The 18,291-nt window shown below is 38.3% G+C and overlaps 1 protein-coding gene across 4 annotated transcripts in view; it reads right to left on the reverse strand.

Moving 5' to 3' along the window:
• The window catches only part of LOC145668025 (trypsin-like), a 139,739-nt gene that overhangs the window by 112,733 nt on the left and 8,715 nt on the right, over positions 1–18,291 (reverse strand). For all 4 annotated transcript variants that reach the window (XM_081735491.1, XM_081735490.1, XM_081735492.1 and 1 more), the window contains exon 2: positions 6,894–6,964. In XM_081735491.1, the coding sequence (XP_081591617.1) occupies positions 6,894–6,964 (71 nt within the window). The remainder of the gene's footprint in view (positions 1–6,893; positions 6,965–18,291) is intronic.

Here is an 18,291-nt window from a genome sequence, read left to right on the forward strand (position 1 = left end):
TACAGTCAGTTTTGTGAATTGGAACAATGATTGATTCTTTCCACTCTTGTGGCAATTCTTCCTTCTTCCAGATAAGGTGATTGGGTTTGTGTTATCTTGTTGCACAATTTTTCGCCTCCAGCTAGAATTAACTCAGCTGAGTTTTTAAACAATAGATTAATTTACATTATTCCTGAGGGGGTGCATTATCCTGAGGAATTGCAATTATAAATGTGATCGTGCCAAGCAAAGAGTGACAGATTGATCAGTTGACAACGTTAACAAAGAACAACTGAGGCACGATTTCGATCTTATACAAAGCGCAGCATTAAAATAATTAGAGGGAAGTTCAATGTGAAAATAGGGAACGATGAAATGTTTTCTTCAACAACCAGTACAGAAAAGTTACACAAGGCAAGCAGGAACAATACACTGACTGAATTGCCTGACTGAGAATATAAATGCACTTATTCCCAAGGAGATAAGATGAACATTTAGTTAGGTGCTATAAATATAAATTATTGAACTTTAACGGTCACCATATTATAAAAGTAATTTTTGTGGGCGTTCTGTATATTTTGGAAAGACAGAAACCATTCTTCGATTTATACTTTATTTTTGGGACGCAAATAATTTCTTTCTTTGGTAGAAACTTCTAATAACTCAATTTCTCTCCCTCGAATTCGAACAAAAGAGTCTTTCATGATTCACCAATACACATATTTGAAACGTTGTTTTGCAATAAGATTTTAGTGAGTAACAAACACCACATTTTCTCAACTATATGTACGAAAATTGTATTTATATTACTTGGATACTTCAGTGTTTCTACCTTATTCATTAATATACAAAGACTATGTTATATGATTGCTTGGAACTAAATTAAGTGATTTCTTCCATTACTTATGGTAATACTAGCACGAACAAGTGCGACCTAGTCAGACCGTCGACTAGCAATATCGTTCAGCCAGTTTTATCTAGAAGTTCTCATAATCAACTATCGTTATCTTTTTCTACATTGTGGCCAATGAACTGTGAATTAGCGCAAAACCTTTCAACATCTAATTTGCAGTTCCAAGCAGGTGGTTTAAGCTGATTACATTTTAAGATGAACTGCCAACATTGACCAGTCGGTCAACCCGGCTCGTACCTGGAGCACCTCAACTCTAGGAGTTTTCTCCATGTGTTGATACAGCCAACATGTTAGTTTAGTTCACTATAGAATTAAGTAAATTGGCATACGTCAAATAGCCGTTCAAGGATTTACTCAGCGGCTAGCCCCCATTTAGTAAAGTCCCGGGTCCTCTGACCCAGTGCAAAGCAATTCATAATTCCCAATAATTTTTCGAGTTTATATACCGTACAGACATACATTCACTCCATGGATACTTCGCCTTGAGTTTTTGGTGAATTCGCAGCGTAGCCGCAAGGACCTTACGTCGTGGGATTACCTTCAGTGTTACCCGACAGTGCTCTTCACAATGTGTATTATTTAGTGGTGTGTGAAAAGTATTTGTGGTGAACCTCCAAATATAATATTTCATTCATATAGATATAGAGTGGCCCAAAAATAGGTATACAGTACGTACTGATCAGCTCATTGTATTTTATAACACTTCTTATTGTTATCAATCATTTACAGTTAGTTTCTTTATTATTTGTTCTTTATGTGTTTATACTTATATGTTAAGCTCGGAAGAGCCGAAGAAAATTAACACGTAAACTAGAATGTTATACTTGATCAATGCAGGACTTTATACCTGCTTTTGGGCCACCCTGTATATACGTGATACAATTTTAAAGGGCTATAACATCGTAAAATGTGCAGTGCAAGTTTATGTTTATAGAAATAGTTAAGTGTTTACATCCATATCAGTGTTTAGTGTTGTGATTATTTTCTTTCTATATATTATTTTACACATACTGCATTTAATAAATGAACATAGTATTATTTTATTTAATGTGTTTTCGTTGCATGTGAATGACATTTTTGTGTAGTGCTAGATGCTCATCTCATTGTTGAGACCTGAGAGCGATCCGGGAAAAGTTCTATAATTTTCTTTTGGAAATGTTCTTTAATGTCTTAACCAGTATTTTCAGATCTCCTGAAAGTAATTGTTGGTGGGACAGCAGGGGGCAGACCCGGAAAGCGGTTACAGAGGTTAAAACATACAATTTCACGTTGCACTTGAGCAAGAAGAAAGGATCAGAGCAACAGAGCGCCAGGATAGAGCAGACAAGATTCTAAAGTTTGCTTATGCAAACGTGTTAACATCCTTGATAAGGTAAAACGCTGCAAGGTTCAGTGGACAATCTAGTAACGAAAAGTAAGAACAATGTAGAAGTTTATAGTGTTGTGATTTTGTAAAATTTTATTATTTTTATTTCTTAATATAATTATTGGTGTCAAGTTTTCTCTCTCTCTATCTTTGTGTGTTTTTCTTCTTCTTCAGGAATTAGTTAATGGAGGGAAAGAGTACTCGGAGTATTATAAGAGCGGAGAGAGTGGGAGCTTGATCTGCTTCCTCAAAGTTGTTCTTAAAGAAGTCAACCTGAGAAAAGTTTGGTGATGCATTTGACGTTGATTGTCTTGATAAATTATAATCTAAACTTCCGCAATTGGGTTGGAATTTTCAAACCAATGAACACCTCCTACAACGCTTCAGCTTGAAGAAAATGCTGCCAAAAACATGCAAAGAGGACCACTCATAATTAGAAACGCGTGAAATGGTTCAAGGAATTATCTCTCAAGTTATTTCTAAAAAGAGGTAATATTTATGTAGGCAGACGCCCAAAGAAGCGCATACCTACCGTGAAACATGTCAGCAATTTCCTAGTATTCCGTTAAAACTATGGTCACTTTTACAAGGACACATTACTGCTAGTGATTGTGTTGATACGTACATTCGATCTTCTGCATATTACGTCTGAACAATGACTAAATTTTTCAAGATGACAATGTATCAATTCACACTGTAGCTCCTGAAACGTTCACCAAGGTAAACTATACTACAATCAAGGTATAGCACCTTCTCTAGTCCGCTCAATCTCTTCACTTCACCATTATTGAGCATTTGTGGTCAGTTCTGGAGCTCAGATTTCGAAGTAGGTTTCTTCCGTCCTCTCTGATGAAACTGAGTGCTGCTCTATATGAAGAATGCTTAGAATAAAATATACTTTCTGTTCGTCACACGAACTGATTGGGACATTGGCTGAAACGGAACTGTACTGTAAGGCACCTGCTGGAGGGTAGAGTACGAAGGAGGCTACGGTTGACGGTATCAAAATAGAAAAATTGTACGTGAGAATGAAGAGATTTACTGAAGACCGTGGACCATGGAAGCTTTTTAGTTGCGATAAGTGACCTGATAATAATGGTATAATATCCATGATATTGATGACGATGACGATATCACAAAGTGTGAGCATGGAATTATATATTGGGCTCTTCAATCTTAATAATATGTTATTTTCATTCATTATCATCTTTATTCGTTATAGAAAATTAATCCCGTCAACATTCATGCTTTGCAAGCCAGTGGTTTCAGAAAACTGTATTTTACAACAAGTTACCAGACGTCTCCGTTTTATGTAAACAGTTCTCGGATTTAATGTGTTATCTTAACTAGTCATATAAAAGCAAACTTCCAAACATTCCCACGTTTATTGAAAAAGAAGTGGTAACCTTATATCATTCCTGATCCCTGAAGACCAAACATTTCTTGATAATGGTTAAGACAGTTACTTCATTTTCCTTCTATCCAGACAGATCGAATTAAATTCTTTCATGTTCAGTTTCTGTGATGCCAGATAGAATTCGAATCTTTCACGAGGAAGATTGCGCTTTAGTTTCAGTGACGACAAAGCTTACCACTAAAAGTATATATTTAAAAACCGTTGCTTTGAATTTTGAACATTTCATTATGAAATTTGATATTTTTCTGGTCTTTCCTGTCGCAACCATGTTTCGTTTTTAAAAATGAAAGGAATCACGAAATGGCTTCGGCAACATTAGGTGAGCTATGTAAATTTAAGCAAATGATGGGGTTCGATTTCGGGCGTGTTGTAATTGTGATAGCTTTCTTGTAATAGTTCAGAAGATAGAAGACATGTGATTTTGGAGTTAAATGCATTCAAGGCTCTAATTGTTTCTTACATGTTTATAGTTTGGAATTTATATTTTTATTTCTTAAAATGAATATTGTAAACAGTATAAAAACAATGCAGCTGTAATATATGACGTTTTAACTATTCGATGTGTTAAAATTGAAAATACGTTTTCGATTCTTTACTTTCCACATTAAATTTACATGCTCTGCTTTGTTGCATACATTTCACTAACGTTTTCCACGATGATGTGGTACCTGTACACACATATACTTATCAATTTAATGAAAACAACCCGAGCGAAAAAAAAATGTTATCAAAAAATTACACATATGAGATGCCGATTGTCGATGGCAATTGCAGGGCCAGGCTGATGGTGCTCGCCGCCGACCGTTGGTAATGGTGTGTTAGGGTAAATTCCGTACTGAGTGAGGAGTAGTAGAACGGCACTTTACAATGAACTAAGCACACTGTGATAGTGTAAAATTGGAGACTTCTTTCATTTCCAAAGAATGCAAACTTTTGGCACTCGGTAATGTGGTGTGAGTGTCACGAAAGTAACAAGTGTGTTGGGCGTATCCAACAATAGTGTCGAAGGTGATGATACCTCCAAAACTACCTCTAAAGTATATTGTGGAAGAGAAACCGTGGTCGGAACAATTTTTTTTTCACCGAGCATGAAAGTGGATTGTCATTCAGTACCATAGTGCGACTGCCATGTAAGCGAAGGATAAAATGAAGCAGCACCTCATACAGTCTATGTCGACAATTATAACCCACCAAGTTACATGTTATGGATAGACAGGGTTGGTTTGCACTTTCGAAACTCTAATAAGGATGTATCATGATGCCAATGATAACGCAAACATGCAACATAGACCACTAATGACCGCAAATGTGTGATATGGTCGGATAAGTTATCCTTCGCTTTATTTTATACCATGGCCATGTTTATGAACGTATGACGGATTCCCAAAGAAGCATATGATTCACAGTATCACCACAAAATCATGAAACATGGTAATGGCTCTGAGACTGCACGGATCATCCTGGTTTTCAGCGTATCCTGTGCTGACGCTTATTGTTGGGCCGTGATTATATGGGCATTTTAGAGAACCGTATGCAATTTAGATCCAGATATTGTTTCCGAGTAATGGAGGCATATGTCAGGATGATAATGCTCCTATTCAAACAGTCGAAGCTGTTGCAGCGTGGCTTGTGTGAAACATTACAATTACTTTCAACACTTCCTCTGGCTTGCCCAATCCCCAGACGTGACATAATTGAACATCAATGCTCTGTTTCGGAAGTACGAATCGGACGTAATTTCCCTCTCCATTCTATCTCACGGAACTCAGCGATGCATGGCACGTGTAATAGTGTAAATTTCCATTTGCAACCATTTATTACCTCTATGACCCCTTTCACGTTGCATCAGAGCTGTTCTGAGCGCAAAAGATAGTCCAATGCCCTATTAATCTGGTAAGTTGTATTTTCCTAGGAATTTTCAATAGATTGGTATATATGTGTAATTACTACTTCCTTTAAGAAACATATCCTTCAAACATTCATATTCTGGAAATATATGTATGTTTATTTCTTGGAAAATCCTGCCTGTGTTCATAAATATTCGACAAACATACACAAGTTGGACAGAGTAATGTGAATAATATTAGGAAATCACACGTAAGTTTCGAGCATAATTGTAATGACGTGTTGTGCTTGGTGATAGTATTTATAGTCTATGTATGACGTGAACCTTGCTCACTTCTTTTCAGTATCAATTCATCCGAAAGCGTTGTGGTGTGCTCATTTGTCAGACCTTAATGATTCTCAATGAGGACAAATTGTTGGTGCCTGGTTAATAGACTTTCGTCACTGACGCTTCTAAGTGTTTAGAAGTCGATAAATAATGTCGTAAGTTACGCTAGCATACACAGTTAGTGGGAAAAAACACCCGTTAAATATATCAGTGATTGAAGGAGAATACTGTGAAACGGGAACAAAACGGAATTAAAAGAAATTGTGGTAAGAAACAAAAGATCAAGTGCTACTAAAATTACTGTGAAAATTGTCATCGCGTAACCTGATTTACACGAAAGCTGCACAAAAATTTATAAAATGGACATTTGTGGTAGGGCTGGCATAGAATAGCCGATGGTGATATAGATCGATGTTAACATAAAACTCCGGTACAGCAAAGACCATCATAAAATGTGAACTATAGAGCAATCTAAATCTGTCATGAAGGCTGAAGTCCACTCTGGACGGTCTTCAGCCAATCATGAATCATGAGGGTAGTTGTGTAGCAGTGTAGATGGCACTGCAGAGCCAATTGTACCCTTGTGTAGAACAAATAACGGCGATGTCCTATGATGAAGTTTTAAGTCCTTCTCATGCCCCAAACAGTGACATCTATGAAAATGATTTGGCTCCCTGTAACACTGCTACGACACTCACAGTACTGTTTACGGAGCATAAACAAGAATTTCCAAGCCTCCACTGAGTTATACAATCACCGTGACCCAATATCATCTAGCCATTGTGGTCTGTTTAGGAAATTGTGTGCAGTGTTGTTTTTCTTCGCCATCACCTCTGAAGAAACCGGCGCATCTTATGCAGGAAGAGTGGTGCAAAATTCTATTAGCAATGAATCTTCATTTCTACCAGTCCTTCGTCGGAATAGGACTGATAGGCCCCCGAAAGATTGCCGTACACCGGGATCAACATTTTTTAAAACTTTTTGTGGCTTGTTCACATTATTCTGTCCAATCCCTGTGTTTGGATACTTAGCAATTATTATTTACCATGAATGGGTACTCCGAAATATTAGCTGCACGTCCACCAATTATCTTGATTTGAGCATCGGATGAGGTACCTAATAAAGATAATAAATTTCATCCATAAATGAAAAAGTAGCATTTATGTTATTGTGCAAGTAAAATATCTAACTTTATAAGAGTATTTTCTCTTTCATTTTGCCGGCTTTTAATCAAATTAGTGTGTGTTAGGTCTGTGTATAAAAGCAGAAATTGTTCTACTTAACACACAAATTAATTTTAAATGAATTAGTTAATAGTGATGGGTATGAGTAAGAATTTGAGTAAGAATTTGCTGAAGATTAAGATAATTTATTTAATGACTACCAGACATTTACGGAATACATGTATATAGTGGGCTATGAGAAAGATTGTCACTCATATAATGCTTCTCACTCAATAACTTAAGAATCTATAACTATTATGCTACATATCTACTAAATTTTCATTATGAGTTACAAATAATATGTACAGTGTCGTCTAGTAACATAATTTTTCTTTACTTTACAGTCGTTAGAAACTTCTATTGTAGAACAAGAAAAAATATAAATAATCAATAAAAGTAACCACATATATATGAAGGGTTTGGAGGGAAAACACGATAACTGACGTTTTCGGTATTTTAAAATTTTTTAGATCTCTGTGTTCTTCATCATAAGAACAGTCGATCAGTGGAGAACATTTGCCAATCCTCCAATAGATGGCACAGTAATACGCGTTGAAAGTGTTTTTTGTTACGACTTCCAGCAAGTAAATTATGGTAAATAACGAAGATGGCGGCAAGAAGAGACCTAGTCTTTCCCAGCACGTCCGAAGAAAAGGGTGGTAACAAGACTAGTTGCGACGAACAAACTTATTCGGAAGATGATTATGATTCCGATAAAGTTCCAGAATAAGTACCAGAAGAGAGAATGTTACTAAAAAATTAGATACTGATTTTGACGTGAGTAAATATAGGCGCCAAAAATCTTTACTTTCATGTACAATGTGTTATCTACTATTGATGTCATTGTTTACATACAGCAGTGCGCTTGATAATAGTTGCGAGCGAAACGCTATTCTTGTACAGATGGTGATCAGAAAAATGGAAACACCTGTAGTTGGCAACGTCAGATGTATGGGTTGGCAGTTGTGTGGTGGCACCCGCAGCGCCGGAACGCTGGTGGAGGTGTGTTAGGTCCGTCTCCATCCTACGTCAGGCGCAGTGAACAGCAGTGTCTAGTGGCTGCAGCAGACGGAGGTAGTGTAAAATGGGAGACCTCTCAGATTTCCAAAGAGGGCAAATTGTTGGTGCGCGGTTATGTGGAGTGAGTGTGACGGCAGTGGCTACTGTTTTAGGTGTGTCGCGTGGAACAGTGTTGAAAGTGACGACGGCCTAAACACACACGGGAAAACCATATCGGGGAAGCGGAACAGTGGGCGGAAGAAAATCATGAGTGACAGACAGGTCACGCCTGGTATTAGAGCGCATTGTCACGCAGAACCGTCGTGCCACTGCGGAGCAAGTGACGGAGGAACTCAATCAGCACCTCCCCCACCCTGCTTCGACAATCACAGTCCGCCGCGAATTACATGACATGAACTTACGGGGTCGTGTTGCACGGGTCAAACCGCTTATCAGGGACCATAACGCTTTCGCACGCCGCAAATGGTGCCGCGGCCATCCAACTTGGACCGTTGAGGAAACGTGTGATATGGTCGGATGAGTCATCCTTCACCCTATTCCCAACCACAGGCCGTGTTTATGTGTGGAGAACGCCCAAAGAAGCTTATGATCTGCAGTGTCTCCGCCCAACTGTGAAACATGGCGGCGGCTCGGTGATGCTGTGGGACGCCATATCATGGTTTTCATTGGGCCCTGTGGTCACACTCAAGCGGACGAATCACTGCTAACAATTATGTCGCAATTTTAGGAGACCACTTGCATCCTATGGTCCGGATGTTGTTCCCGGACAATGACGCCATCTTTCAGGATGATAATGCACCCATTCACACAGCTGGCGTTGTTGCAGCGTGGTTTGAGGAACATCGGGATGAAGTTCAACACCTCCCTTGGCCCGCCCAATCCCCAGATCTCAACATAATTGAACATCTGTGGTCCGTCTTGGAAACACGACTCCGGCGACGATTTCCACCTCCATCCCCTCTCACAGAACTGGCCGATGCCCTGCACGAGGAATGGTGTAAAATTCCACTTGATACAATTCACGACCTCTATGCCTCCATCCCACGTCGCATCAAGACTGTCCTGAAGGCGAAAGGTGGCCCGACACCATATTAATCTGGCAAGATGAAATTTCGTTCAGGTGTTTCCATTTTTCTTATCACCATCTGTATGTAGGTAGTGGTTATTATTGGAAAGGGGAGAAAATATTTACGATCTCAGTGCCACAGACCATGTGTAAATAATAATGTTTTTTGGTTTTATTATCGTTACGCGCTAAAATGGCCTTGAGTAGATACCACGTTTTACGTGCAGTTATTATTTTTTCTATGTAGATTACCGTACATACATCATAGCAGTGTTAATGTTATCTCGAGTTTGTTTTTTTAAATCTTGCTTTATTAACAAGGATCCAGTATAAATTTTCAGCAACACAGAGTGAATTCTGGTACTATTTTCATAATACGCCACTGTGTTGCTGCGAATTTGAGGGTGGGAATATTCTGGCTTTTTGTTGGACCAGCAACCACGGTTGTCAAACGTTCTCTGTTCTCTGGACATGCCCTTTCTTTCTGAAAACTGCTTCTGCAATGTGTAGGCAAATTTTTTTTTCTCCTGTACATATGACTAGATGTAATAACGTAACTTACATTATAAGTAAGTTTGTTTAGCTATCTGTAACCCAAGTTAACCTAATATGGAATCAATATAATGTCTAGGGTTGACTAGTTTTCTATACCTATCAAGAGCTAACCTAATTAAACAAGTGAAAATGGATTGGTTTAGGTAGGTTAGTTCTGTCACTTTTCTAAAGCAAGTTAGTCTAACATTGCCGTACCTGAATTGAGCTGAGTAGACCTAATGTTTAGGGTGAATAATGCAGTATGTTATGTTAGATTTGAAAGAGTATTAATATCCAAAATCGTGCCCCCTTTGGATGAGTGATTAAGCTCGTCGCCTTGTAATCAAGGGGTTCCGGGTTCGATTTCCGGTGAGGACACAATAGGTTTTGATCCATCCTTAAACTGTAGGTCTTGTCCTTTTGGACGTCATTATCATCCAATGGAAGGCAATGGCAAAGGTTGTGGCTTTATTGTGGATCATAACAAACATACTGATCAGTTGTCTTCCCAATCCCTGACCTACAAAAGCAAACTAATATAAATAGTATGCATGGCCCTTTCCTGCGCTGCAACAATAGGTCCAATTTTGTCTTAGTGAGGCCCATGCAGTGGTACTATTCAGCCTGTACGCAACAGTTTGCTAGAACAGATTGTTAATTTGAGTCCGCAGAACCGTTTGTTACGGTAACAAAGTCAGACAAAATAGGCAATTCCGTAATGTGTCCCGTTCTCTGGAACATTTCGTTTCGGCTGAAAAGTCAAATCATTGAAAAATAGCTGAAAAAAAGTCACTTACTATGAAATAATTTTCAGGTTTAATTGCTGGTTTAGTATGGAAATTCACATCAAATTGAATCAGAACCGGTTGTTAAAAAATTTGGATAGCACCACTGGGCCCATGATTTTATGTATTAAAAAAACAAATCTATAATATTAACATTGGGTTTCGTACAATACTAACGCAGTGTAAACTTATTATTACTTTACATAGTTTTTTCTCTGACATCAATATTACGTTTTGTTTTTTGTTTATTTATTTCAGATTTCCTCTAGTGATGAAAGTAAACAAACCTGTCGAAGGAAACGTAAAAGATTTGGGAGCGTGGAGAGTAAAATGGGGCGCCGGGCAACTCCGGTGAAGAGTACATATCACGAAGAGGGAAAGAACGTGGTTTTCCCTCTTCCCAAGGAGAGAACCTGGTCCTGATTGTCAATGTAGTAAGAAGTGCTTTGTGCGGATCGATGCTAAAGACAGGGAAGTTATTAGTAAAAACTTTTGGAAGATGGGTAATTACAATGTACAAAACGGTTACTTATTTGGGTGTATAAAGAGAGTTGATATTAAGCGAAGAACGAAAAAATGGAAGCCCGTCTTGGCGCACGTACTCAATAAAATACTTTGTAACGGCATCTTCTGAGTCTCAAGTGGAGATTTGTAAAACTGCATTTTTGAGTATTCATGATTTGCTGAAAAGCAGAGGACGTGTTGAACATATTGCTGCACAAGTTTGAAATTGTGAAGTTACTCCCCCTCCGGATCGAAGGGGAAAGCATGCAGAACAAGTCTCCCAGGTGAAAAGTTTCATCGAGAAACTGCCTAAATACAGTAGTCACTACTCGCGAATGGATAATAGTGATAAAATATACATATCCATGGAATATAGTATTGCAATCTGCTACAACAGATACAAAGATGAGTGTATCGAGATTAATGTAAGACCTGTATCAAGTGACAAGTTTCATCGTATATTCACTAAAGACTACAACATATCATTTAAAAGTCCCAAAAGTGACACTTGTCCTACCTGTGATACATTACATATTGCCATCAAGAAGGTACAAGGCGAGGGAAATGAACAAGAAGTAGAAGCATTGAGAACGAAACAGAAATTACATCACATGAAGAGCGTGGCAGGGCAAGAAGCAATCAAAATTGCAGCGAAAAACACACAAAAGGAGGGTGTTTACGCCATTACTTTCGATCTTCAGTAACCACTCCTAACCCTCAAATTCTCGACTGGCCCAGTACTTTACAAGAAAAAGCTTTTCTGTTACAATTTGAGTGTGTACTCAATGAAAGACGACCAAGGATATTTCTATATGTGGTGCGAAACCGTTGCCGGAAGGGGTGCAGACGAAATTGATAGTTGCTTAATAAAACATTTCGCAATGCGTGACATTCGAGATAAGCTAATAGCAATTTTTGATAATTGCGTAGGACAAAATAAGAACTGGACGATTGTGTGTGTTTGGCTTTATTTACTCGCAAGTGACCGATTTAAAACAATTGAACATGTATTTCCTGAAGTTAGTCACACAATGCTACCGTCCGACAGGGACTTCGCGGTTGTTGAGAAAAGTGTCCGACAAGGTGTCAAAATGTTTACAGTCGTGATGAATGGTTGACAGTCTTGAAGTCATGCAAAAAGAAAAAATCCTTTCCATGTATACCACATGCAAAGAGAAGACTTCTTAGACATGAGTGTGATGCGTGAAGACATTAACACCAACGCCGTCCTAGAAGGATAAGTGGCAAAATTGGAATACGATCTACAGCAAGAATGATGTCAAAGGAAGAGTTATCTGCATTCAGTGTCTCTTCTTCATACAATGGGCTGATGGAAACCGTTTGGTTGAGGAAAAAAGAACGACCAACTGCGTTCTTACCACAGTTGAACAGGAAACTCCCAATGAAATACAGTGAAGTTCGTTCAGTTGATCAATCAAAAGTTCGAGATGTACTGTCGTGCCTTCAGTGGATACCCCCTGTGTACCATAGTTTCTTCAAGTCTTCGAGAGTGTTGTAGATATCTCTAGCTAGAGTATTAGTAACATGTACTTTTTTCAAATTGCACAACTTTTGAGTGTCACACATTATGCTTAAGTAATATTTGCACTGAGAAAATGCATAGGCAAATTCTCACAGTCTTGGGGGGATTCGAACAACTCACCTCCTGATTACCGATCAGGCGCTCTACCAGTTGAGCTACCAAGCCAACTAGACTTCTATGCATGTTTGTAACGATTTTGTAGATGAATCGCACCAAACACGCATAGAAGTCTCGTTGTCTTGGTAGCTCAAACTGGTAGAGCGCCTGACCGGTAATCAGGAGGTGCGTTGTTTGAATCCCCCTCCCAAAGACTGTGAGACATTTTAGCTACATAGGGCTTCTATGTAAACAAGAACAACATCTAATAGTTGCACTATTTCATTCGTAATTAAAACATTGTAATCTTGAATATATGCATGTAAAGCATGGTATCTATAAAACACATTTGCACATATCTTCTTTATAAGTTATGTAATATTGTAGAAAAATATGTAGATGAAAAACTTGTGTTCCTGTTCTTTGAAAAGGTTAAGAGAATGTGTCTCTTTGTATTAAGTTTTCTGTAGGATTTTTTTTTTCAAAATATATGTACTCATTATCTCCAAACATGATTTTGTCAGTTATCGTGTTTTACCCCAGAGCCCTTCTTTTATATCATATATTATATATATATATATATATATATATATATATATATATATATATATATATATATATATATATATATATATATATATATATATATATGTGTGTGTGTGTGTGTGTGTGTGATAAAAAGTATGTTATACTCAAATGCTCCATTTCATTCGTATATGAAATTACTTCTGATGTTCTTCTGGGCAATCAACTTGTCAATAACTCTTCTGAAGTTTAGTTTTTACAATTGTTTTCTCTGTTCATACTATAGCTAATGCACTGAGACTATTTTGAGCTACGGTACTCCTTTAAATGTTTTCATATCCTTTAATATAATAACACAACTCTTAGTTTCTGAAGTCAACTTCGGATTATTTGCTTTGATTTTCTCGAATTTTGTTGTATGCCACTCTCTTTCTGCAGACACACCATCAGTTTCACAATATATTAAAATTTAATTTTATTCTGCATTAAATTAAAAATCTCTGGGAAAGGGTTTTTAATCTCCCATTTCCATTAATACGACTTGGGAAAGCCATGATTCCGTTTGTTCCATTAGTGTATAGCGTGTATCAAAAAGAATCATCCGGTTTTAAACAATAATAGTTATTCTGTCTTTTCACAGATGTGAGTGAACAACGTACTGTTGGAAAGAGGAACATCTCTAGTTGTACATGGTTTCCGCTAGGTAGCAGCAGTGTGCTTGAGTGAACGCCCACTACAGTTCTGGTTAAAATGGCATCTGGACAACAGAAAGCGTTTTGTGTACTACGTTTTGCGGAGTGCAAGTCAGTGATAACTGTTCAGCGTGACTTTCGTACTAAGTATGGTGTGAATCCTCCTACTGCACAGAGCATTAGACGATGGCATGAACAATTCCGAACACCAGGTTATTTGTGTAAGGGAAAATCACCGGGACGTCCTCGAGTGCCCGACGCAGACGTGGAGCGCGTCCGTCAATGTTTTACACGCAGTCCGCAGAAATCCGTTCGTCGTGCATCTCGACAGCTCAACATGCCCTCGATGTCCGTCTGGCGTGTGTTGCGTCGTCGTTTACACATGAAACCATACAGAATTCAGCTACTGCAAGCTCTTTGTGAAGGTGACAAAGAACGACGTATGGAGTTTTGTAATTTCATTCTTGGCAAGATTGCAGAGGACGACAGTTTTGTTCAACGCTTAGCGTTTAGCGACGAGGCAACATGCCATTTGAATGGAAATGTGAACTGCCATAATGTGCGAATATGGGGAACGGACCACCCACATGAAGTTGTACAACATGAGAGGGACTCGCCAAAAGTTAATGTGTTTTGTGCAGTTTCCCGAAAAAGGTGTACGGTCTATTTTTCTTTGCCGAGAACACTGTGACGGGGATAACCTACCTTGATATGCTTGAGTACTATCTTTTCCCACAGTTGGAGACTGGTTCGAATAATTTCATCTACCAACAGGATGGGGCACTGCCACACTGGCATGGGGAAGTGCGGGGATTTTTAAATCGAACGATTCCACAACGATGGATCGGTCGCACTGGACCAAATGATTCATCGTTACATTACTGGTCTCCAAGGTCACCTGACCTTACTGTATGTGATTATTTCTTGTGGGTGTTTATAAAAGACTCCGTTTATGTGCCTCCGTTACCAATCATATTGAATGAACTGCGACATCGCATAACGGCAGCTGTGGAAGCTGTAACTGAAGACATGCTAGCTGCAGTTTGGGACGAATTTGAATACCGCATGGACATATGACGTGCATCTCAAGGGGGGGCACATTGAACACCTATGAAGAGGTGCAATAAAAACTTTTTGAGTTTCACTGTCATGCAAAAAAAAAACTATTTGTATATGTTTATTAGTTTCAGAAATACAGACTTGCCAAAGTGGATGAATCTTTTTGATACAGCTTGTATTTTCATTACGAGGAATTGAGATAAAAAGGAATGTAGATAACTGATTGAAAGAATAAGTTATATAGTATTATTATACTCTTCTATATATTGTAAGTTGAAGTTCATTGTTTGATTCTGTTTAAAGCGCCACGTTACTGAAAATTAGTCAACAACAGCTGTCAATACAGACGTTAATTCTTTGATTCTGTTTAGAGAGTCTCTTTACGGGAAATATGTCAACAACAGTGCTGTCAATGCTGCTCGTGCAAATCTTGATTTGAACGTCAGGAGACCGCAGTTCCTCCACTCAGCTACCCGCGTTTCCCTTCCGTACTAACCAAAGAGTGGCCTATCACGCTTGTTGCTGTGTTGTGAACGTGGTGGTGTGATGATGGAATGCATATAAGCAAGGGGCAAAACAAGCAAAGAATAGAAACAAAACGACAATGTAATAATATTCCAAATATTATTAAATATCTTAAGGAGCAACAAACACCCCACGATACTTGGTGGTTCACGTGCTCTTGCGAACTGCACAAGGTGACGCCACTGAATATGTATCCAAAGATTATGAGTATCGCCGTTACGGAAAAACAAACAATCTGCTAGTTAAGACTTTATTTTACTATCATACACAACCAGTACATAAATAAATAAATAAATAACAATCTGCTCCTACAAAATAGAAAAAGTATAGATTATTATTTACAACAACGACTTACTTTCAGCGCCTTCATTTCTTTGGATTTTCTAGAAAAACTTCACACAATAATTTATTTTCAATCATATTTTGTTCAACTGGATGTGATCCAGCTTGCATTTAGATAATGTTAAGTTATTATTTTTTTTAATTAATTAGGAGAAAAGTGGAGTAAGGTATAAATTATAACAATGCCAGTAATTATTCTTAGCTTATATTCAACTGAGTACCTCCACATTCATAAGAGTATGTTCCTAAGTTCTGTGTTAGGCTTATGCATCTGTAGAAAACCAACTATAAACACACTAATTACTACTGATATGTTTATTACTCTCTACTTCTATATTCCACATATGAATTTAAGTTACTCTTAGAGATCCAACAAACCCTCACATAACCAGCTTTACGTAATTAGAGACAGAGATTCCAATACCTGAGAGAACATAGGAGAATCCTTGAGTCCTAATCCATCTTGATCCGGGTCAAATCCAACATGATTTTTGATTTCATTTGATATAGTTTATTTAGCGTCCCTTCCATCAACAATGCTATATGAGACGTCGACCTACAGTTCAACGTAGAATCCGAACTACATGAATTCCCACCAGGAATCGAACCCGAGTCTCCCATGTCAGAGGTGCGTACGGTAACCGCTTAGCCACGAGGGAGTTCTCCAACATGATTTGTTTGCACAGAATCTAACCTAGCAACACATATTCAATATATAGGCATGTTTCATTATTCCGTAACATTACGTGTCCGTATCCTTGTAGTCTCATTCCCAACAAGTAACATTCTTTGCATGAGCTTATACATTTACGCATTGCACATCTATCTATTGTTTTCAGTTCATTAAGAGCTACCAAATGGTATCTTTGGACAAACGTTTTGACGTTGTAGAGATTCCGTTCAAATATCTCTATTTTCAATTAATCATTGAAAAGAAAGTATGAATGACATTCAAATGGAATTTCAGAAAAATTCTAGAAAAGATAATTTTAGTGCCGGCGAGGTTCTTGTGCGAGTTTTTTAAATCATTTGAAATAAGTCTCCTTTTTATTATGCCAGTTTGCAAGTCAGGACATACTAAAGGCGATGATAGGCATTTTTTAGACCTCCAAAAGATTGTTTAGACGAGTGGAACAGAAAAATTAATAGAAGTGACCATGCGTCAACCCTGAATGATTGTGTCTGTGATATACATTTCAGTGATGACATGTTAGTGAAAGTAGATTCTTTTACAGTAGGTGGGAATCGCTAGAAGGAAATGTCAAAGGAAAGAAGATCTGCATCAGTTGCAAAATCGGCGAGAAAATTAACAAAACTTTCCTCCAGCTAGGGTAAATAGAATTTCTTAAAACATTTGACTTCTTAAGTTTAAATTTAAAATTTCTTTTTCTACATACTAAGCTTCAGTTTATTTTGAGAAGTGTAAGTGAATTATTATGATTACTGTTTGCTTTTTTTCATTTAGTGCGTGCATATGGGCAAAAATATTTACGTGTTTTTCTTGCGCTAAGCAATGCATTTTCTGGCATCACCTCAGTTTCTCTTTCACTAAACAGCACTAGCATCACCAAGCGGCAGAAACATTGTACTTCCCCAGTTCCACGACTTATAAGTTAAAGCGCCCTGGTACCACGAACGGTATCCAGAGCTGTATTAATCACTGGTATCACTGAAGTCGCAAATACACGATCCTTGACATTTTGCGGAGAAAGTTGCAGTGAACGTACAGCTATTACATAGGTCAATTGCGTCCGATCCAATGATTATGAAATGTCGAATTCAGGAACATTCGAACGTCCAGACTACAGTCCGCAGACCCCGATCGTCTTGGAATACGATGTTTGGTCGCACAGCCTTCGTGCACCTGGTTCCGGATTCGATTGCCGGTGGAAGAGCGCCAATAATTTAGTTTGACAATCATTTACTTTCATTAATCATCCGTATCCTTTGTCTAATAGGTATAACCATGCGACATTAACCCCCCTAAAAAAAGAAAAACAAAACATTGCATTGTTCCAGTAACACTCCGAACTCTCGCTGCAATTCCTGAGCATATACTGTATGTGCTGTTTGGTACGTGATGGCAATTGAAGGTCGACAGCAACTGTGGTAAAGCACAAACATATAAAGCAAACAAAACAGGGTGGCCAGAAATTCCCTTTACACCTCCCCTTGTTTCATCAATACATCTACTATTACAGTTGTATTCAAAGCTTCGGAATGTGCACCTGCATTATCCCTGCATATCTTGATACACCTCCATGTCATCCTACTACAGAGTAATCTGCTTTATGCCGAAATATGTAAAAGCCTAAGTTTATTTTCATGTGGAACTTCATTGTGCTAGTTGCAACTCCAAGTTCTGCAGTACGCTTTCTGGTCAACTTGTAGAGTAAACGTATCACTGACGTGCTAACTTCAGCCCACTGCACACGTTCCCTTTCGTGTTGACGGGTGACCAGAACGAGGAGCACCCAAAGGCACGCAAAACAGTTCCATGGCGAAACCTTCTTCCACTTATGAAAGTCT

This window comes from Thermobia domestica, chromosome 13 (assembly GCF_964235325.1).
Source record: "Thermobia domestica chromosome 13, izTheDome1.hap1.1, whole genome shotgun sequence".
In the NCBI taxonomy this organism is placed as follows: domain Eukaryota; kingdom Metazoa; phylum Arthropoda; class Insecta; order Zygentoma; family Lepismatidae; genus Thermobia; species Thermobia domestica.